Source organism: Netta rufina (assembly GCF_964035555.1).
Source record: "Netta rufina genome assembly, chromosome: 3".
Taxonomy (NCBI): domain Eukaryota; kingdom Metazoa; phylum Chordata; class Aves; order Anseriformes; family Anatidae; genus Netta; species Netta rufina.
In genome coordinates this window covers 59722826-59746697 of record NC_140125.1, presented here as the reverse complement: position 1 = coordinate 59746697, position 23872 = coordinate 59722826, and the positions used below count along the sequence as shown (strand labels likewise).

General features: G+C 35.8%; 1 protein-coding gene across 7 annotated transcripts in view; it reads right to left on the bottom strand.

Annotated features, from left to right (window-relative positions):
- Window positions 1-23872, bottom strand: part of REPS1 (RALBP1 associated Eps domain containing 1) — a 65456-nt gene that overhangs the window by 17107 nt on the left and 24477 nt on the right. For 4 of the 7 annotated variants that reach the window (XM_084283700.1, XM_084283705.1, XM_084283702.1 and 1 more), the window contains exons 4-10: window positions 19686-19839; window positions 13677-13804; window positions 13047-13209; window positions 12673-12736; window positions 11638-11792; window positions 4725-4846; window positions 213-293 (exon numbers count right to left, since the gene is read on the bottom strand). In XM_084283700.1, coding sequence (XP_084139826.1) covers window positions 213-293; window positions 4725-4846; window positions 11638-11792; window positions 12673-12736; window positions 13047-13209; window positions 13677-13804; window positions 19686-19839 — 867 coding nt within the window. The remainder of the gene's footprint in view (window positions 1-212; window positions 294-4724; window positions 4847-11637; window positions 11793-12672; window positions 12737-13046; window positions 13210-13676; window positions 13805-19685; window positions 19840-23872) is intronic. The other 3 variants (XM_084283701.1, XM_084283703.1, XM_084283704.1) reach the window with 3 other exon arrangements.

The window sequence follows — 23872 nt, the reverse complement described above, 5'->3', positions numbered from 1 at the left end:
ACAAAGAAAATTAACATTCACTGCACTCAGATATTAATCTTAAGCAGTACCAGAAAACTTCTTTCCCAAAAATCAGCAAAAATAATTAATAAGCCTGCCACCATTCCCAAAAAAGCAGTTCATGGAATCATGCATAACAGCTATATACAATGAATGGAAATTCAGTGTTAATAAAATTAATTTCAAACAAGCAAGCTAAGTGATTGACTTACAGGATCAGCTGGTGCAATGTTAGAATCAAATTGGGTCAGAGTTTGTGAGCTTGAAGAGCGTTCGCTAAATGTCTCCCACTGCTGAACAGACAGAGGAGAGAAGTCAGCATGATGAGAAAGATGGGAGTAAAAGATCACTGAGGAGGACTTAGCATAGTAGTTCGGATGTTGCACTGGGAAGTACTGTATTTGCACTGGGCAGTACTTGACTAAGAAACCACACCAATACATAAAAAAAAAAACTTTCTATTTCAGTCTGATATTGTTGTGCAACCAAGTTTATTGTCAGATTATTAATCTTTTTACATTTCGTAATGAAGATACAGGTGCACAGTCAACTCGGAAATTATGTTGGAGTTTGCCAGTGAAAGTCATACAAGTTAAAAAAACTGGTTAGCCAAATACTGTAGAGATTCCATCAGTGCCACCTGTTTGTGATTATAAAATCTACAGAAAGGTTCCTCAGCTTTGTAGTTGCCCAGTGTCAAATGTATTTAGTAAGCACTGATTTTCTTACAAAGTCTCAGATAAATGAATGCTGAGCAGAGTACTCCAATCACACCAGTTCAGCTTGCCAGTGCAACCCCTGAGAAGTGATTCTATTCTGTAAGAGTATTTTTACAAATCTAGATCACTGTCAAGGCAAAGAATTAAATTCAAACATACTGTTGATTGTTAAAAGCAAATAAGTCAATCTCTGAACAGTTTTACAAGATATAGGCATGCTTTATCAATATACAGTTGTCAAGAGTCCTCATGCTTAGTAAATCAAAATACAACTGGATCAATGAAGTACCAAAGTACATAAAGTTAATGTGATCCAGAAAACTAGATGTCAAATCACAACAGGAATGCTGAACTTGTTATATCTTGGTAAAATAACATATTAGCCTATTTTCAAACAAGATTTTTAGCACTCAGAATGACAAAAATGTTAGTATAGTCATGAAAATAAATTAATACTCTTGTCCCAGCTCTAGAGACAAATCAATGTGAATGTTTCCAGATGATACAGGACATGGTATATGGTGTTAGTCAACCCCATCTCATGCACTCCTCTACATGAAGAGATATTAAATTAATAGCCTGTATATAAAACTAGTCCAAAACAGTATTTCAGAAATAGCTCTTTATGGAAATTCCTAAAGAGCTGTTTTCAGTCAGCTGAAATTAATTAAATAAAATCTGGAAAAGACCCACTGAATTTATAAGAGCCTTCATGTGTGATACCTTGCAGAGACAGGGCCTTACTTCTCATTCCAGACTTGCCAACAAAGGCAAAGACCCATGGGATGTCATTCAGCTTTTTTTTTTTTTTTTTAATCCAAAACTACACCTTTTTAGGGAGGATGTAGAGCTTTCCCTTCCTAAATGTTCCATCTTGCTTATTGTAGGAGTCAACTTACTCAGTGGCACTCCACCCCTCCGTGAGGAAGCACCACTGCAAGTAGTATGGAGCTACACAGATGTGTTTAGTCAAATTTTACTAGGTGAAAAATTTAACTGCCAAATTCTGCCAGCCTTTTCCCTGATTTGGCCTCTTGCCTTTACACGGCTGCTCATTTTCACGAAATACGCAGTTTATTTTTATTTTAAAACTACCACTACCCTTTAAACTTTACTTGGCTAGTGGCTTCAACATTACTGGCTACACTGGCAAACAGACTGTTTAATCACAGAAATCTCTTTTCTCAATTTTTCAACACTTTCGTAAAGGCATACAGCATATACATTACAACTAAACAAACACATGAATATATATGTTTTTTTTTTTTATATATTCAAGAGATGAATCCTGAATTTACATCTTATTCCAGTCGTCCAAAAACACACTGCAGGGCATTTATTATTTGTCCTCAGGGTCCATAGCTGGGCACAGATAAATGAGTATCAACACCTGACTAAACCAGGGAACATGCTATTCATGCTTCATCTTGAGATGAAGCCAGAAGCTAGTTACTGTTAACTCCCTGGTTAATAACAAGTTACATATATTTCACGTCTACTGGACTGTACCTAACTGTGAGAGATTTAAGAGTGCCCACAATACAAATAACTATCTAGGATAAATCTCCCACTAGCTGAATCTAAAATACCTGTCTTTAAGACTTGTATAAGTCTTACAAATACTTTCAAAATATTTACTAAAAGCTACAGTTCAACAACCTGAACTATTACTAGAGCTATCTAAGTATCTGAAACAGTCGTGAACTCAAAAGCAACTCTCCGTATCTGTGTCAAAGCTAATATGACACTAGACTGCTTTCAACAAAAATTTAATAGGCTTTTCAATTTTTTAAGCTCTCAGAACTAAATGCTCAACATTGAAATTGGATGGAAAAGATGTCTGAAACGAGAAAGAAGAGATCAGTGGATTGTAGAGATGAGAATGTGAATAGAGATGAAAATGTGAAGCACGGAGTATCCAGGTAGATTTTTATGGTGTTCCTTTATTTTGTAGTTTGAAGGTGACAACTTGTCCCATATACTCTGTGAGCTTACACTAACTGAACCTGGCAACTGGAGTCTAAAATTCAACTGCGAGCTAGAAAAAAATAAAAGAGTAACCAATGTTTTTTAAAGTAACTGGGATGCAAACTGCCTGGAATGGCAGTTGATCCAAAGCTGCAAAGCTTTTTCAAACAACTCATTTGTTGATGACAACTACAAGAGTCAACAGTTAGACTGGTGCCTGCAGTAATACCAGAAATTTTTTCACAGCACTAAAACCTTGAGGACTTTGACCTAACTCAAGCTGGAGAGAAAATGCTGAGGAGCAAGCATGCACAGCGTACAGCTGAAGAATCAGAAGTTCCATTATGTTAGATCAAGAACTCAGCACTTAATGTTTAACTCTTATTTTAGTATAGTTAATGTTTGGTAGTATATTTAGTCAGAGAACTTTTCCAAAGCTCTTAAAGTCTGATTTGATTTTCAGGAGAAAGTATTACAGTCTCTAGCTGGATATATAAAGTCAGTTTTGTAAAAGAAGGTCTTGGCTGATAGCAAGTTGTAATTAACTTTGCTCCACCAGTGTAATTATCCTATATTCAGTTGATTTGAGTTGCATTGGGCCCTGAAAGAATTTGTTCAACTACAATGCAGCTTACCAATATAACTTAATTAATCTTTATCATAAGCATGTGGGAACATACCAATGCAAATTTTAATACATTTGCAAAGCATTTACAATATTTTAGCAATAACCGAGTATCTGCTTGCCTACCTCTTAAAACTTACTTTCTACCAGCAATCTAAGAGCTACTCTGTCAAACAGAACTCAGATTCACTACTTCACACATTTTTTATTTAAGGGTACTACTGTGAGGTTTGCATTGCCCTTGAAAAGAAGGGCGGACTCTTACCAGATCTCTTCCCCCTAGAGATGAAATTTCCTCTGCTCTTAACCTTTAATCCTAAAAAAATAATGTATTTTCCATTTCATACTGATTGCTTTGGTTCCTCTAAAACTTTTACCAAGAATCTTCTAGTCACTTGAATTTTAAGTAAGAAAGGAGCTACAAAAAGCTCTTTTAGTAAGAGGCAAGATACTCAGCTACTGATAGAACTATCATAGATGTTTAAAAGTTTTAGAATCCTCTTGAGAGTCTCATTGTTAAAGTAACTTCAATACTTTTTTCTCTTATAATGAAAAATAAGCCTACACCATCTTTGTAGTATGGTTGCAGTCAGGAAATCAACTGAGTCTCTGAAATCTCTCAGAATAAAAAAAATGGCTTGTTCTGATTAAATCACACAGACTAAATAGGTTAAAACAAAGCAGTAAGAAGCTCTAGGAGTTAAACTCTTACGGACTTTATAAACAATGGACAATTTGTAAATAAATCCCTTTTGGTAACCTCAGCTCCAAATGCTGACAAAATACAACCTACTACATAAGCAATCCTATACAGTAAATACAGACAGCAAACAATGACCAAGTGAATACCTGCAGCACAAAACAGCAAAAATTTAAAGAAATTTACCAGTGACTGTCTTGAGATCCAACTTTGTTTTTGATGTAATCCCAGAGCTATAATTTCTCTATATTACTTGTGAAGCATTTTATATTCTGTGGTAAAATTACCTCCAGAGATAATCTCAATGTCCAGATACACCAGAAATTTATTTTGAGATTTATTTTGAAGTTTTGCAAAAGCTTTGGCTGTAAAAGCCTTCAATCATAAAATACTGAAACACTGAGAAATAAAAAATGAATTAAATCTCTCCAATAGGTATGACATGAGATCATTTAGTGATGAAAATAAAGCTTAATTAATATTATTGACAGCATTTTAAACACTAGCTCATGTCACAATAAGACAAAAATTAAACATTTTTACAATTCAATGTGTGGAATCTTTCACTGATTTTGTATCTATTGTTCTGCTGAAGTTTCTGTCAATGCATTCACAACTTGCAATCAATGATACACTTATGAATTACGTATGCATACAGTTTAGCTATTGATGGTGGGTGGCAATGAAACAACTCTTAGATAGAAATGCTAACCTCACTGCTCTGATTCAATTCTGGCCAGGTCTGGTTTAGGGATGGCATTGATGGAGACTTGCTTGGAGGTGCTTCTGCTGGAGAGCTGGAATAACCTACCTCACCGGTCTGTTCCCCAACTTCTGAAATGAAAGAAATGACTATAAACCAAAATCATGTACGGCATTCAGTTTGTTTTCAAAAAAAGCTGTTCACATCTCAAGTGCTAAGTATCCCTTATTTAAACTTTTAAGAGAACTGTTTGGATTGGAAGGGACCTTAAATATCATATAGCTCCAACCCCCCTGCCATGGTCTGCTAGACCAGGTTGCTCCAAGCCCCATCCAGCCTGGCCTTGAACGCTTCCAGGGATGGGGCATCCACAGCTTCTCTGGGCAGCCTGTGCCAGTGCCCCACCACCCGCTGAGTAAAGATTTTTTTTTTCTGAATATCTAATATAAATCTACCTTCTTTTAGTGTAAAGCCATTATTCTTTTCCTATCCCTACACCTCCTGATCAGATTATTCCAAGTAAATACCTAGCAACAGACAAAACAGTCAAATCACATGTACCATCAGGTGCTACCCTTCTTTAGAGGATCTTCCTGAAAAATCAGACTTTGAACATTATTCCAAATCTTACTGGCTTCCCTGTACTTCAGGTTTTAAATAGCACTTTCAAATCTTGATTATATGTACAGGTAAATATAATTACTTACAGGATAATAACTTTACACTTGTGTTTATTAGCTAAAACCCAGCACTAGCAAGTTATCTTACAGAATAAAATACGCCCTTATATAAGATAAAGTAAAAACGGTGTATCAATGCAAACAAAAAATATGAAAACAGATGAAGTAAACCACTCCCTTAAAAGACCATTCTGCAAAGAGGATTTAAGTTTTAAGCCTCTTAACGAAAAGAATGATGTTTCCATTCATTTCATCTTGCAAACCGAACCAGTCTAGCAGCTGTCACATTGCAACTGTACATTGTTACTGTAATTACAATTTTCCCTGGGCTTTCAGCAGGTAGAATCCCTTGCAGAAAGCATCATCCTCCAGCGTTGTACCAGTTTTCATGACGCAGCACTCTTTTGTTCTTTTCTAACTATAAAGGAATTGGGTAACCTAAATGTAAACAGCAGATTAGACATCCTGCATGACACAATGAAATCCTGCTTAGTGTCAGCTAATTTGCTACACAGACTACAAGTAATGCCTTGAAAGCTTCCAACAACTGAAGTTCAGTTTACAAATGTATAACGTAGCAAGAACAGGTGGAAAAAGTGACTGATAAGTAGCTATACAAACTAACAATGTCTATAGACCAGAGAATTAAAACTCTGAACGAGGTAAAATACTGTAGAAGACTATTTAAATTACCACTTAAAAGGACTGCTTGAAAGAAAATAATGCAGAAATTATCATCTATAAAAAAATTTAAAAAGGATTGGTTTCAGGCTTCTCAGCAACTAAACTCTACAGCCTGCTCTTCTGCTATAACTCTGTATTGTGTCTGCTGTCTTTCATTGTGAAGAAGCTCATGACAAATCCAACACCAGATGGTGTTGCATGGTTTGGAGGGGGTGGGGAATATGTAAAATTGCTGCTCAGAGAAAAATTCAAACTGGGAATGCTTGAATGAATGGTGGCCAACCACACCTTGAAAAACCAACAGCAGACAATATTTCTGAAGTACTGCTGGAGACAGCAGGAGGCACAGCCTAATAACAATATCCAAAACTCTTCCAGAAAGAAATAAAAATTGTCCCATCTTAAGCCCGTAATGTCAGTAACACCTCAGTCTTTAAACAAAAAGAAAACAGAGAAAAACCAGTAACTTGGCAAAACTTCAAAGGTCTTATACACTTTGAGTAAACAGCCAGGTGCGAAGCTGAGACTTGTTTCCAAAATTATGCCCAGTACCTGTATGACTGTACTTCCGAATAAAATGCCTTAAAATATTAAAGATACAAGCTGCATCTAATATCTGCTTTAGGAAAAAACTGACAATAAACATTATATCAAGTTATCAAGACCTTCAGAGGCAGCATGATGTCTGCAAATAGCCAGTATGACATTGTGGCCACTGTACACAACATTAATATACTAAATTCAACATATACCAGTAGTAATATTTTAGAAATACATATTTCTACTACTAATCTTAAATGCAAGGTTAAAAAATAAAAGCTGAAAACTGCTGTGGACAGGCTACGTGGCTACCTGTAATTCAAGGAATTTACAGATACCCACATGAAAAATTAAGACATTTCTGAAAAAGTTTGAGTACAGCTAATGAGACACAAAGCATGACAGATTCTCCATTAAAAATTGTCCAGAAGCACAAAATTAATTTGTAACTATGCTGTATTTTGTTAAAATTCATAAGTCATGCTGTATTTTGTTAAAAACTGTACTTTTTAATACAAATGTTTTTAGTTAGGAATGACATAATTATGAAATACACTTTTAGCATTAAAAGCATCCTGTAGAAATTAAGTATTATTGCAAAAATTCAATCTGTTTTCTGTTATTGAGGAAGGCATCTCTGAGAGACAAAATACCAGCGACAGAAGATCTAACTTTATTTTCCTTAAAAAGAAGTGCCATTGCTGCAACAGCCTAAACAAAAAACAAATTTATGGAAAAGCAAAATCTTCTCTGAGTTTCATAAAGGATTGTTAGCTTTTATAAACAGAGATAAAATTGAGTTTAAAGGAAAATATTGATGTTAATTTTCACAATAGATGTTAGACTAGTGTTCATTTCAGCTGCAGATCATAAATTCCATCAAAGACAGATGCTATGAACAGTACTCAATTCTTTAAATAAATGTTTAATGACTTGGAGAGAAGTATCTGCACAATTTTCTGATTTCATACTCTCCTCACTGCAGTTTTCTTCTACAGCTAGTTTTTACGTTGACACATCTGACTCATTCTGAAGGGCTGACATTATCTATTTACAAATACCACAACAAAATGTTGTATCTTAAGTGAAGCCATTGCAATCCAGATGGTTCTTTTAAGTTTATGATCCAATTCAAAATACTAAAACCATTCAAACGCATTGCAGAATTGCCACATTATTCTATGAACTTAACACACCTCATTTCTCTCCCTGATCAGCATAAAGATCACAGAATCATAGAATGCTTTGGGTTGGTAAGGAATTTAAAGACCATCGAATTCCACCCCCCCGCCATGGGCAGGGATGCCACCCACTAGACCAGGTCGCTCAAAGCCCCATCCAGCCTGGCCTTCAACACTTCCAACCCAAGCCATTCTATGACCTATGAAGGATGGGGCATCCACAACTTCTCTGGGCAACCTGTTCTAGTGCTTCACCACCCTCTGAGTAAAGAATTTCTTCCAAATATCTGAACTAAACGTACCCTCTTTTTAGCTTAAAGCTATTTCTCCTTATCCTATAACTACACTCCCTGATGAAGAGTCCCTCCCCAGCTTTTCTGTAGCCCCCTTTAGGTACTGAAAGGCTGCTTTAAGGTCTCTCCAGAGCCTTCTCTTCTCCAGGCTGAACGACCCCAACTCCCTCAGCCTGTCTTCATAGGAGAGGTGCTCCAGTCCCTCTGGACTTGTTCTAATACTTCCATGCCCTTCTTGTGCTGGGGGCCCCAGAGCTGAACGCACACTCCAGCTGGTGCCTCACAAGAGCAGAGGAGGGGGAGAATCACCTCCCTCGCCCTGCTCGCCATGGTCCTTTTGAGCCAGCCTGGGGTATGGCTGGCTACCTGGGCTGCAACTGCACATTGCCAGCCTATGTTGAGCTTCTCATCAATCAACACCCCCAAGTCCTTCTCCTCAGGGCTGCTCTCAATTCATTCTCTGCCCAGCCTGTATTTGTGCCTGGGATTGCCCTAACCCAGGTGCAGGACATTGCACTTGGCTTTGTTGAAACTCATGAGGTTCACACAGGCCCACCTCTCAAGCATGTCCAGGGCCCTGCAGCTGGCATCCCGTCCCTCCAGTGTGTCGACCACACCACACAGCTTGGTGTCACTGGCAAACCTGCTGCAGTGCACTTAATCCTGCTGTCCATGTTGCTGACAAAGATGTTAAACAATGCCAGTCCTAGCACCAACCTCTGAGGAACGAGGAACACCCCTCGTTACTGATCTCCATTTGGACACTGTGCCATCGATCACAACTCTTTGAGTGTGACCACACAGCCAACTCCTTACCCACTGAGCAGTCCATCCATTAAATGAATGTCTCTCCAATTTAGAGACAAGGATATTGTGTGGGGTATCGCCACCTCCTTTAAAAATTGTTTTCAAAATTCTGTAGGGCAGCAGTGCTATACCACACAAAATTAAAATGGAAAGATATAACAAATTTCAAGTGCAGAGCTGAAGCTTCCATTCTTCCAGTGTGGAAGGTGAAGGAAAAGTTTCTAACAAAAAAAAAGTAAATAATGGTACTGTTAACGCACTGAAAAAGTTTAAAACTGGTATCAAAGAAAGTAAAGGGAAAAATCAAGTAATTCACTTTCTTGAACTGCCTGAAAGTATGGTATTGTTGCTTCAGTCAGCAGAACAGGATCACTAACACAATTTTTTTCTTTGAGAAAGTTGTTATCCCATGAAAAATTCAGTCAAAAAACTATTTCAGTGTCATACTTTACAGTTCCCATTTCTAAGGTGGCTGTGTAGTGAGCTTTTATTGAAATACAGCTTTTTATGGGAAAAAATATTAAGAAATTTAACTGGTTGATCTTTCTACGCTTCATTTATAGTCCTCAGGGTGAACACATCTTAATATACACAGTAACCTGCACTTAGATATATTAGTAAATTTTAATTATAAATTAATGGGTTATAGAAATACGGATTTGAACTGCTGCAACTACAGGTGAAGTTACAGCTAAGTCAGTAACTTCTCCTAAAATATTTAACCATAATATTTATCTGGTGATAAATCCATGTCAAGTGCTAGAAAAAATCAGCTATTTCCAACACCAGTGGCCCAAATATAGAAGAAATACACTTAACTGTATAAAACTTAAGAAGTTTGCAAGTCTCTTTTCATTGTTGCCATTAAAAACATCAGCAGAATCAAGTATCAGTTGGATTTTATTTATTTTTAGCATACAGCATAGTAACCTTTCAATATTCACCACAATAAGATAACTTCCCTTTAATATGAGAGAGGAAAAACATTTTTACTCCTTCTACAAGAAGTTTTTCCTCAAATTTAAAGACTACTTTGTACTTCATAAAAATAAGTACAAGTTTTAACAAAGCTGCCTGTAAAATAACATATACAACTTCTTGGTTTATGTCCAATATATAAAGTTTCCAGACAACTTCAGTTATATGGCAAAACTCTCAAAACTGGCTATGCCAATGAAAGTACTGGACCGACCAGGTACGTATGTAGATATTTCTACATATATAACAATATTTTTTGTTATTCCATATCCTATGAAGATGTTGCTTGGCAATCACCTTGACGCAAAAATAGAGTGGATAGTTTTTAGGCATTTGCTAGACCTTCACCCAATTAATTGTAGATTTTTCTTACGGAAGTCTTCTCCATAGTAACGTGCTTACTCATACTGAGAACACTGTAGTTGCTGCTGACTGCAGCTGAGAGGCTGAGGAACTGAGCTCCTCCCACAGAACATGGTTTAATTATTAAAGCAAGAGCCACTCTATCTAGTTTAAGAACTCATCAATAATTGCCAGGTCAAAAATCTCTGAAATCTGACAAACACAGTAGGGAGGGACCCCCCTTTTGAAATATTTAGTAAAAAGAAAAGCTCTAGAAAACCATGATACCCGTACAACACCTGCAGTATAACCTGACATTCCAAAGTAAAGACTGCTTAATGTTGTTTTTCTAGCCAATAGATTTCACTTTTTAAAAAAGCAACACAAATATAGAAGTCATCAGTAGTGAATGGTACCTAAAAACATCTTTCCTCTGAACACAAGATTGTAAGCAACAATAAAGTAAAAAGGCTACAAGTTTTATTACCTATGTTCAAAGCCTCACCATCAAGAATGGTAAGAATGGAATTCTGAGGAGTTATCTGAAGTTAATTTTAACACAATTATTTCAAGTTCTACAAAGATTCAGTATTCAATGCAAGTATAGTATTTATGAAGTAGGCTATAAATATTCAGCTTTATTTATCTGTTTTAAAATAATAAAAAAAAAGATTGCCAAAACCAGCCTGTTTTTAAATAGCACATTTACATGGAATAGTAGTTTGCTTTTCAGTGATGCTTCCACTTTGCTTTCTAAGTGTTTTAGACAAATATTAACAAGCTGAACTCATACATTCAACGGTTTACCTGGGAGCAACCAAATTTAAAGGACTATGCACAGAAAAATTAGTTGTGAGGGCAACAGAGGATAAATTCTGCTGTTTAGTCAAGTGTAGAATTAAAATAACTGCGCTATTTAATCCTGTGCTTTTAAACTACCTAACTGTCCTACCCCTAGCACTTAATCTCAGAATATTTTTTAATAAATATTTTTTACCTTTAAGACTTAGAAACTCATGCCCTATTTTCAGAAATTTTAGCAAACAAAGCATATTTATTTGAAACCAAGTTTGAAGTACATTTGGATTGGGAATTTGGAATACAATGGTAACCATGAGTAAATCTATATTGTGATAATCTTGTTTTCCTTAAGTCACCTATAAAGAACACAGGCTGCATTTCCAAATGAGACCATATGTATACTATGTTTAAATAGCATCTCCATGTAGAGAAATGTATATGTACTTGGATTACTTCTGAGCACTGATTAAGATTTCTAAAAATTGAACAATGATTCACTTTTAACCAAGTATAGCAAAATGATCACTTACAAACCTACAAGTGTCTGCTGATATAATATAACCTTAACTATGACATCAATTGCAAATACCAAAATTTGTGCTGAAACATGTCTTACCCGTTGAGTCTTCCAAATCAATCAGTTTGGGCATTAAACTTTCAGGTAGCTTTTCTGGCAAATCATATCCATTCTTCCTAGCAACCACCAGATGAAATGCAGCACAGAACTCATCCAACGTCAGTGCACCGTCTTTATCAAAATCCGAGAGTTCCCTAAAAAAGGAAAACTTAGTATAAACATAACAGAATTTCTTAAGTTTATTTCCAAATGGCAAACTTTTGTTGTGCTACTTAGAAGATCAAAGAATGCAGCCTGTAGTTTATTTACCCTATTAAGCACTCCATATTAGTGCTACGTGCTTTATTCTTCAAAAGGTGAGCTTTTATCAAGTGACATTTCTTAGAATATTTAAACCCACTTATTTCTCTCCATTTGGTTTAATTTTTACTCCTTTCCCTGCATTTGAGACAGTACTACACAACGTTATTGGTCTCAGATTTCTGGCATACTAAAGCACTTTCTTCAAGTGCCTAGAAATGATACTGCTGAGGTAACATGATTTGTTTTTCAATAGGAAAAAATTAGTTAGAAATCATTACACTGTTTGAAAGACTAAATATGTCAAGGTAAGCCATTTAATGATAGAATGCAATGATGCAGTATAAATTCTAGAATACAATAAAAGACAAGATCTGCATCGAGTCAAAGATGAATTGATTATAAAGTACCAATAATTGCATTTAAAAATATTTGCATCTGTATGTTTAAATAAAACATACTGAGACTCAAAAAATACAGGATTAAGGAATTTATTATTTGTATTTAAATACAACTTTAACAATATAAAATCTCAGAGTACTTCTTACTCTGAAGGGCTTGAACTTTCTTCACAAGCTAAAAAAATGCTTTTTTAGTAGTGTCAGGCTAGACCCATTGAAGCCCACTGAAGTAATATTTGCATAAACGTAAGACTAAACTTGCTAGAGTAATAGTGAAATGTTACTTAACACATTCTAGAAAACAAAAAATTAGGTAACTGATTGCCAGGTAGCTGTGATCTTTCAAAACAATCTCAATACGCATTACACTTACCAAATATGAGAAAGTTCAAGAATAGGTAGTTTTGATTTAGTGAAAAATTCTTTAGCTGCAGATCCTGAAAAATTACAATAACAATTTTTAATATTTGAACCAAGTTAAATAATTAGAAGATTTGCAGATTTATGATCAAGGAGATAAGCTACTTGGCAAAGGTTTGGGGAAAAAGCAGAACTTATTTCTAGAACTGAAGCAAAAAAGGCAAACGGGTTTCAAGTCCTTTCTTAAATTACACTGCAGTTTACCAGGAAGCTATCAGTAAAATGCAGAACTTTCTTTGAAATGGTATGCAAACCTGGAATACCCAACAAAGTCTTTGTAACAGAACTACTGCACCCACAATTATATTTTTTTAAAGAGTAACTTACCTGGTATAAATCCGTTTAGATCAGGTTGAATGGTTTTAAACTGATTAACATAATACTGCCTTTGTTCATCAGTAATTTTCCAGGGGTCATCATAACTACTTGATTGCCTACGAATTTCATTGGTTGTTGTAGCTGATGCTACAGTTCGTACTGTTGTCTGGTCCTGAAATGAAATATTTTTCCTCAGTATTATCTACCTAAAGTGTTCCTATGAATTCTGAACTTCTTGCCTTCAAAAAGTAAAGCATAGTTAAATCTCACAGTTCTTTAGAAACTACAAGAAACTATCAACAGATTGCATCTACAGGATAGTGACAGGGTATTTTTGCACATGGATATGCATGGGTAGGAATGATTGCAGGTATGTAAGCAAAAAAAAAAGCACGGCACATTTGCAAAGAAGCTAAGCACAAATAATTCAAAGTCATAACTGCTGACATTTCTAAGATTAGTAACTTCCAGTTAAATCACTCCAAATGAGGTCAACTCAATTTAAACAAGTATCTGCTGGGGATACAGCACTGAACAGACTACAGCACAGCTACATGGTAAACATCTGCAGTGAAAAATATGAAAAAAGGACTGCAACAATCTGAATGAAGCAAATTAAATACCAATAAAGTGTCACACCTGGACAGAAGCAGGATGCATGGCTAAAAGAGCACTGGTTGGTGGGGTATCTGCAAAACTGACCCAATTTTCTTGGTGAGGTGGTGGTGAATGGCCAGACCATATGGGATCACTAGAAGTAGATGAGCCTGAAAGTAGAAGAAACATTTATTTCAGAACACAGCCCTGAAAAACTGTCTTAGAACTACAGGTATGGAAAACAGTGAAAAAAGCCTGAAACACAGGCTCCTGCCAGGAAGACACCCACTTCAAGAATGGTGAAAAAAAATAAAACCAAATTACACCAAGGTTATACGAGTCTTTCCTGACAACTCCTGTAGATTTCTACATTAGATAAACTTAAATTTGTACTAAAAATACAGAAGCAAGGAAGAAGTTTATTGCACATGTGTAAACTTTAAATTGGGTTTTATATGTTTAATAATTCTTGAATAATACTCATAGTTTTAAGTTAATTGAAATGAGCTCCTGTATGGACGGTTATTTGGAAGTGGCAAGTGATCTCAGCATGCCACTTACTTTAAACTTTTATTTTTTAGGTTTTAGCTTGTCTTTCAAATACACAGCCTTTGAAATTCCTCTTAATCTCACACTTTTTGGCACATAAAATTTAGAACTTTTAAAAAAATTAACTCAGCTACTTAAAAACAGTCCAGCTTATAAAAGGCATACTGATGACATCCACAGCGTATTAAATAACTGGAACACAGTAATTGTCATTCACCCAGTGCCTTGTTATAAGCTACTTCTAAAATACTGCCATTAAAACAATGATTAAAAAAATTATTATTAAAACAATGATGAAGCAAACCTTAAAAGATTTGGCCATCCACTGTTCAGCATGCAAGAACTCAGAGAAGAGGGAAAATGAACCATCTGAAAGGCTAGAAGAATTCCAGGACTCCCTTCAACTCCTCAATTCTTAAAAGAAATGCTGAACTCCTTAGATCTAAACAGCAGTTGTGGAACTGAATACTTCACTCTTCTTGAACAAGAAAATGCTTTCTCTTGAAATGCTTTATTTCAAGAAGAACGTAAATAGAATTTGAGAATAGAATGTCTCCTCTGTAGAAGCAGATTCCCTTTTAAAAGGCAGGCCAACTTTTTGTGACTTTTTATAAATACACCACACAACCCACAAACAAGAAGTATGTTAATGACACAACTGCCACTAAGATCCAAATTGAAGCAATAAAACCCCAAAATTTATTCTCAAGAAACTGAGAAACCAGAAGAAGCTAGAAGAAATCCATTTTCATATTGGCAATTTATTCTATGAAATTAATAAACAGTTTCAGGTTCTTGGAGACTGAAAACACTATAGGTACACAACCTGCAGTAAGCACAAAGGAAATCTGAAAATCAGTGAGGCACACTTAGGGCTAACACCTAGAGTAACAGTAATGTTGCTAGTATACAAAGTTGCTAAATAATATTTGACAGTATGCAATTACTTTTTAGTTCCATAAACAACCTTTTTCTAAGACAGTAATGAGAAAAACGGTTAAAACCAGTTTGTTTGTTGTTCTCCAATGTACAACAACCGTAATTTTTACATGATACATTTAAACTCACATTACAAAGAAGAAAAAGAGAGACTTTTAGGAGGAGGATATAAAATGATTTTTGGAAGAAATAAATCAAATATACAAAATCAAAAGGTTTAATTATTTCTGATTTTCAACAAGATAATGAAATAGAACCCCCTCCACTTTTTTTTTTTTATTGGCTTTACCAGGATAAAGAGCCACTATTAACTGACTTGTCCCCTAATGTGCCTCCACTTCTGAACGCTCCCCATTTGACCTGGAGCTTCCAGTGACTAGCCCAAATTCCTGAGACTAAAGGCAATGTGTTTGAGCATTCTTTTTGCCTCCAGTGTTCTTCAGTAGCTAGCCTAACTCTAAAGCTTCAGAAAGAAGCATGCAGGAAAGCTCAGTTTAAATGCACCAGCTCTCTCTCTCTCAGCATAGGGCTAACAAACTAGACTCAGGCAAACCTTTTCCATCTCTACTCTGAAAATGCCATGTTCCAAGTTTACTTTTGATGAAACTGCTTTCCCTTTCTCTGTCCTGCAGCAACTTACATTAGTACCACTAAGCTTGGATGTTTCTTCCTACCTTTATTTCTTCCAACAGTTTTAGTACTGTTCAATCTGTACCCCTCTTTGAATTGCACCTTTTCCAGAGCAGTACTGTCATAGAAATGGGGACACCAGTAGCACCGAATTGTATTAACTTCCAAGTACTTCACACACATTAGTCCTTTCACCCCTGTTCAAATCTTCCAGGGACACTCTTGTTCTGCTGTTCTGGCTATGCTGATTTTTTAGGGGACAGACATCCCTTGTCTTTTAGAACACTGAAAAAAAAAAAAAAAAAAAAGACTGCCTATGTGGACACCTAGACCGTGGACAACTATACACACATTCATGAAATACCACCAGCCAGTAGCTCTCAATCACCAAAAACTACGCTTATTTTGCACTTTAATTAGGAAAAAAAAAAAATCACTCTCCAGTTTCTTCTCAAACTACAAAACCAGACTGGGAACCCAGAGGTAGAAGAGAATGTTGACAAAAACTGAGTCATAGGGAAGACTCAGAACAGTCAGTACTTATGATCTGAAAAGCAAATGAAGAAATAAAACTTCAAAACTGTGTGCTTCTATCACAGAATGCAATCAAAAGCACTGTGAATCAAGTGTATGCCTAACACTGATTATCAGATATCAGATTAGGACAAGCTAGAGAAGTCTTAATGCAATGTTTACTATGAAGACAAAGCTTGAATTCCCATGGCTGCTCTATATTCTTCTCCTATAATTATGTGTTGGTATTCAAGCTAACTTCTGGAAAGTGATCTAATTTCCCATGGGAGAAAAGTTACCCCTTCACTTTAGACTGTTTCTTATGTTTGTAGTTTATCTAGATAAGAAGTAGCTTATACTTTTCAATAAGACGCGTCAACGTGGATTTTCTTTTCAGATCTAATATTTCAAGTAGTTCTGCAAACTAGCTCTCCTTACCACTAATTTGTGAAGAAACAAAACCAGGTGAGTAAAACAATGAAATGCTGTAGAGCTCCTCCCTCCCTGAATAACCACACATGTAACAAGGCCAAGTATCAGTAATTACTCAAGTATTAAGTAGGAGACAAAGGATCATATAGTGCCCTACAAGCTCAGTAAATTCAAGCAATAGACATCCTCCACTTCTGTCCACAAAGTTTCCTGATTGCTGATTTCACTAGCTGTAGCAAAATCAGTCCCAAGAAGGAAAACAAATGAGGACAGCTTGTGGCTGCAAATTCTCATACATATTCAAGCATTGAAATAAAACTTTCAGGTAATGCCAAAGAAAGCTAGCAGAGACCCTATGACTGAACAGAAGACATTTTCTGACTAGTTTAAAATCATTATTTGGATATTACCAACATAAATGCTCTGTTTCCAGTCCAAACTACAAGATGATCAAACTTAGAAATAAGTTCTAGTCCCATGGCATGCCACTCAATCATTTGAATTTGGGCATGCAGAAGGGATGTTTTCTCCCAGGTTTCTCAGAGTCAGCATCCTTCTAGATGCTGAAGCTTGAATGCAAAATGAGCTGAAGGCAACAGAATTTTTTCCTCTTCTGTAGTTCTAGAAGCAGGAGGGTCCTACCTCACATTCAATTCTGCTTCTGTATGTAGCAGGTTTGGCTAGGATGCAATTATAGCAGCTAATATGGTTCTGTGTTTTAAATTTGTGACCAGAACAATAGTGCATCAGTGTTTCAGCTATGACTGAACAGCGTTTGCAGAGCATCAAAACCTGTTTCTCTCTGCCCCCTTCAGTGAATAGACTGGGGAATGTGCAGGAGGCTGGGAGGTGATACAACCAGGCAGATGACCCAGAAGAACCTAAGAGATTCCACACCACATAGCACCATGCTCAGCAATAAAACTTGAAAAGGCTGGGGGAGTTTAGCAATCAGACATTTTTGCTTGGGAACATTAACACAACTTTTAACAGTTTTACCTTAACACATGTAAATCAAACACCTAGAAGACTTGGTAGGCTCAGGTTTTAATAGAACTGACTAACATTTAAGGATGAGACCTAAACTAACCATAAACTTCACTTCCCACAGGTGACCAGTGTCTGTCACCAAACTGTTCCTGATGTTAAAGTAAACTATGTCTTCTGGGGCCCACCTTAACAAGAAGTTTTGAACAAAGATGGTAACAAACCTTAGCTTCAGATCACCTGTGTAAACTCACTGAGCTAGTCATGACAGTGTCTCAGATTCCAGCTTCTTATGAAGAATCACTATTGTAACTGAACTTGTGGGAAACTAGGTGGCAAAAACTGTAAAATCCAAATTCTTTTGTTCTGTTGAGACAGGAACCAGTTTTCTTCCCCAAGAAATTAAGAACTGCAGCTCTAAGTGCTGCTTGATACTTCTGATACAAGACTACGTGTAAGGTCAATTAATGACAATTGAGTCATTATCTATGAATTTATTGTACGCCTGATTTGATACAGAAAAGTACTATTTCATTTTCTTCACTGTGGGAATATGATGATGCACTGGAATGTCTTTCCTACGCACAGGTCACTATTTCTTTGACCTCCTCTTTCTTCAAACAGAAATTACACTTCAATTTTTAAGTGCAACATGCTATTATTAGACCCATTAGAAATATTTTCATACTTGAGGGTACATGCTTTAAGTTGACAACCCCACCACTACTCTCAAACAGTATTTCACATACTATGAAATACAAGCAGAGAGACCTGGGTTCTTACTGTTCTTGGATCACAAGTGAAAGTCCTGCTTCAAGTCCTAGTGAAATAATGCAGCTACAAATTACCTGATTTCTCAGCAACATTTTACATCAGAATCAAGATGAGCTTGCAGCACTGTTTTTAAGGAAAGCAAAGAAGCTATCAAACTTCTTTTTCAAGCTTGCAATAAAAGCAACTAAACTTTGCAAAGGAAGAGGTATCAAGGAACTGAATGCTGAAAAAAAGAATCACAAACATTATGCTTAAATGGCTGGACTAAAGCGCAAACATATTAATAATGTTTATTTTTGATTCTAAATTGAGTATTATTTACTATTAAGTGCCAGCCAAACACTGACATCAACCTGTGCATAAAACCCATTTCACTTCTTAATGTCCATGAAAATAAGTTTTATTTCTTTATTCAACTAATTCTAACAACATAATACCTGGTCCTCTATGGATGCTTACAACTACAGAGTAAGGATAAACTGAAAGATCAATTAGAATATCAAGGCTGAAATAAACCACCAACGACAGTTCAACCTGAAATCACAACCTACAAAATGCAACTATTATTTATGAGTATCAAAAATGAAATCTGAATTAGAATTACTGCATCGTTCCCAAATGCAGCTCTAACAGATATCAGAAAATAAAAGAGCTTTTTCAAATTTGAGATACTAAGGGATAACACTTTAAATCAGAGCACAGAAGTACAACAGTGAGGGTCTTCACGTTAAATGAAAAACACAAAAGGATGAAAACTTCATAGAAACAAGTGATTCTACTTTGATGCATCTGAGATACAGTAGCTTCAGTCATGCTTATGTGAACTTTAAAGGAAGCAAAAATAATTAGTTGTTCCAACAAGTCATCTCATCTACCAGAAACATAATTCAAACAAAATACATTATCTGCTTCTTTCCTTGAGCTCCCCACATTTCTGGGTATACTGATGGTTCCTATTAACGAGGTGTCAGCTTCATATTATAACTTTCCACTTTCATCTTCTCCCTCCCTCCAAACTCTCAGCATTTCCCATATCATGCTGAGAAATGGATCTGCAGTATACAAGGTCACAGATTTCACAATGTTGACAGCAACATGAAGGTTTGAATCTACAACAAAGTTTCCAGAATTGGAAAACACAAAGATAAATTGCTCTAAACTCAGTTACTCATTTCAGAATTCCACAACTTTGTGCTACAGCTGAAGCATAACAGAAGACATTTATACCTGGTTGTGCTTCACTAAATGGAGCCCAAAAAGGCCCAGGTCCAGCAAGAGGTCGTTCATTATTCCCTCCGCTGGGATGGCGGCTGTGCTTCCTCCATGTATGTGGAGAGGTTGGTGGGGACTGCTGTGGTGAAACAACTGGAGATGTGGACTCCTAATAAAACAAAGGAATCTTTTAAGTTTTGTACTACATAACTAAATACATAAAAGCCTATCTAAAACTGTTACTTCTAGAAACAATCATCACTACAGTTAAGATACACTCAGTGAAAGTTTTAGTACTTATCAAAATGAGGAAATAGATGTCAGGTACCGTACAACTTGCATTGGACGTGTTCATTTCAAAAATCTACCATATTTTTAATCTGCTCTTAAGACAATAGCAATGCCAAGTTAAATGACTTCGTTTCAAAGGAAAGTCTCACAAGACTCACTTTCACTTGTGATAGAAGTTACATTTGAACCCAGGTCTCAAAACTGTTACTTACTATACAACCTATCATCATACCTAAATTTTATCACAATTCACAATCCAAATTTCTTCTAAAGAAATGAATTAGAATTAAACGCTGAAAAAAATATAGTCAACAATTTCCATTATTTTTAAATATACAAAAATGTATTGTATTTTTTTCTCCAAAAAAAAGTAATGCAGTTTATGATATACTTCTCTGCTATACACACTACGGCAGTTGTCTTAATTTTAAGGTTCACGCTTTTCTTTAATACCATATTGTACTACTTCCCCCCCCGAACAGACACGAAAATAGAATCAGTGTAATTTCTAACTTAGAAAAGTTCTCACAAGACAACCACATTACCATATAATTCAATTTTGAAGTAAGATATGATGGAAAAAATGTTTAAATTGTAAAAAATATTTATATCATAGAATAATTTCCTTGCTAATTTTTAAATTAGTTTGCTATACCTTCCAGCTCTAGCTAAACTATAGTAGTGAAAACAACTACAAGAAGGCAAAGCTTAAGCTCCAAATTCCCTAAAAAGTAAGAACAAAGCTAAGACATCTCAGAAGTTTTTTCAGCACTAGACAAAAATATCTGTTTGGTACTCTCCCACCTGAATATATTATAAGGTATAGTCTTTATTTACCTTTCCAGTTCACCCACACAGCAGAGACTAACACACCCTCTGTAAATAAGTTTTCAAGCATTTACTAGCACACCTGAATATGTGCTATCCCATAACTTGTGTTAGTTTCAGAGACAGCTATCTAAATAAACTGAAAGCCACAAGAATATATCCAGAAAAGAGCTTCCTATCAGCTAACATACCAAAACTGTAGGTTTCCACACAATTATTCCCAGAACATCATCTACTTTGCCAAAAAAAATGCAAAGGCCATCGTGCTTTTTAACAATATTACCTCTGTAAAAATCTAAGTCAATCAGGAAGTGCCATAAACCAGCATTCTTCAGTCATGCATACTACAACTACACGTATCCTAACAAAAAAGTTTTAAAGGGCCATGATGACAAAATTAGTTTCTGACTTGCTGATGCAGACTACTGAAATCCTAAACATTTACAGATTTCCTACAAATTTGGAGCTTCAGCTTACAGACTCCAAAATTATTAAATAGAAAAAACACACAACTAATTCTGATGTCAAAATGCTTCTGGAAGAAGGATTTGACACATCTTCAGCTTCTTCACTATGAGACATTCGCAAAACATTTTAAATCAATTTAGCAAGGCACGAATGTGCTCTCCCCTGTGCAATCTCCGTCCCTCTCAAGCCTTTCCTCACATTCATTGAACTAACTTACTAGAAGCTTAAAACAGATAAACACCTTTTATATATATTTTATAATATCTATATAAAAAATGGCTCAGCCGAAGTACTAATAGCTTGATGCAAGCATAAAGAAGGAAGACGCAGGCCAGAAAAGACTGTGAGGCAGGACCATAGGAACGTTGACTCAGATGCAAAAACAGTCATGGAAAAGCACAATGAGTAGGGGCTTAGTGAAACTAACTACATACAGGTTAACTCACCCTTTATAAATAGAAAAACAACAAGGTGCCTGCCTTTACAGTGGACAAGCAGTTCACATTTTAATATACTCATGCCTAAGAGAAAGTGAAAACTTCCTACAACAGACCACATGGACTTTATACCAGACTTCTAATTTTATTAAACAGAGGTAATATGTTCCTGAGGAACACCTCTGTTCCTCAACAGCCACATACATTCACTCTCAGAATGCTCTCAGCTTATGGGAGAATATGATGCAGTTCAGAAGGGATGTTCATTTTCCTCTGTCCAATCTATTAGTAAAAGAATTTGTTTTTGAAAGCCTAAAATATCTAAGACCAGATTTTCTGAGAGTATTACAGTACAGAACCTAACTGGAATGCTCTTCAAAATCCTAACATGTAACAGCTACAATAGTCTGTGCAACTCAGGTCACTGACAATTTCCTGGTTTTCAATTTTATCAATTTTAACAGAAGTTACCCACCTAATCTCTTTGGGAACTTGAGCAGATTTACTCATCTGCATATGTATCATTATGTTAATGTATCATTTAATAAATCAGCTACTATTAAAATTTTACAAAATTGTTTAAGCACTTTCAAAGCAATTCAATTAAATCTTTAATAAAAATTCAATTAAAGATTTTAATTTCTATCTAAACAAAACTCAATAGAAGTGATAGTAATTGCAACATTCTGTCTTCTACTATATTAATACATTTATTTTCCCTCTATTTTATTGCAGAAAACAGATATAAATTAAAGCATGTTGAAATAATTAACATTTTCATGTCACGTCAAACCACTGAGAACACTTCCCAATTACAAAAATAAACTTACAGTTAACAGGCAAAAATCGTGTGATACATCTTAATTAAAAAAAAAAAAAAAGTCACGTTAAAAATCAACCTAACCTAAATTGTTAAGAAAGCATGATTTTTCTTAAACTGGAACTACTAAACTACGACACTATGAAGGAACTTGCACTTTTGGGGGCTGATAAGCAGTAACTAAACATGCTAAGTAAGAAAAGGTGTTATAATATATGGCTCTAAGAAGAGAACCATAGTGAATGTAAGTCAAACAAACTGGTGTAAAGCAAAACAATACTGTGCTAAAGCATCTCTGGAGTGATCTCAACCTCAGAAGGAAATTGCAAGCATACATGAGTCAAATGGGATTATAAACCTTTTCCTGGATCTCACACCTCAGGCCAGAAGAAAGCCTCCTAAAAAGAATTCCAGAGACAATGAAGCCAGACATGCTATCTGAAGGGTAGCTCTAAAGGTGTTGTGATCTAGGTCCTGATACCACACAGCCTGCATAAGAGTCAGGGAACAGATCCATTATGAAGAAAGATTATGCTAGAGGTGGTAATTGCATTGCAGAACCCATGATTTGGTAATTAACTAGCATTCATATTGAAGAACAAAATAGTCCAAGGTTGAACGGGACCTTCTCTACATGAAGCACTACACATTTTCAGATGGGAGTGTGGCTCAGCCAAACACAAACTTGTTTGACCTCAACAGTCTGAAAGGTTTTAGACTAAGTTTTGAAGAAAATAACTAAAACCCTAGAGAAAGAGGATAAATCGCACTTTTACTCAGGTTGGTTGGTATTTTTGTGATTTTCTAGACAAAGGAACCACACTACACTTAGCCTGAAGTTCAGAATACTTCAGTGTGGTGCCATGCAAGACAATTCCAATAACCTGTAGATTAATACAGGAATCTAAGTGGCAAAAGAACCTGCTACGGAATGAACTGCATTAGCATGAGAACTATGAAGTGAAAGCTCTAACAACACTCCTAAAAGACTGAGTTGGGGAATGACCTAACTTGACGCTGTAGGTAATTGTTTATACGCACTAAACAGCGTACTGATGAATTCTGACAACAAATGTAAAGTGGGCATCAGAATTACTTCAGAGACATAGATAGCACTACACTATCAGATTTTAAAGTGAAAAATAATTTCTTGCAGAACAGAAACATCAAAATGCATAATCAACATCAACAAGTTGAAGAAAAGACTGATGCATAACAACTTGTCAAATATTGCAGCCATGGAAAAAGCAGATCTGTCAAGATACGATGTGAGACAGATACATCAGAAACAGGAAAGTACCTTGAAAATAATTATTAACACTAGAGAGATCTCATCTGAAACAAGAAATACAAATCTA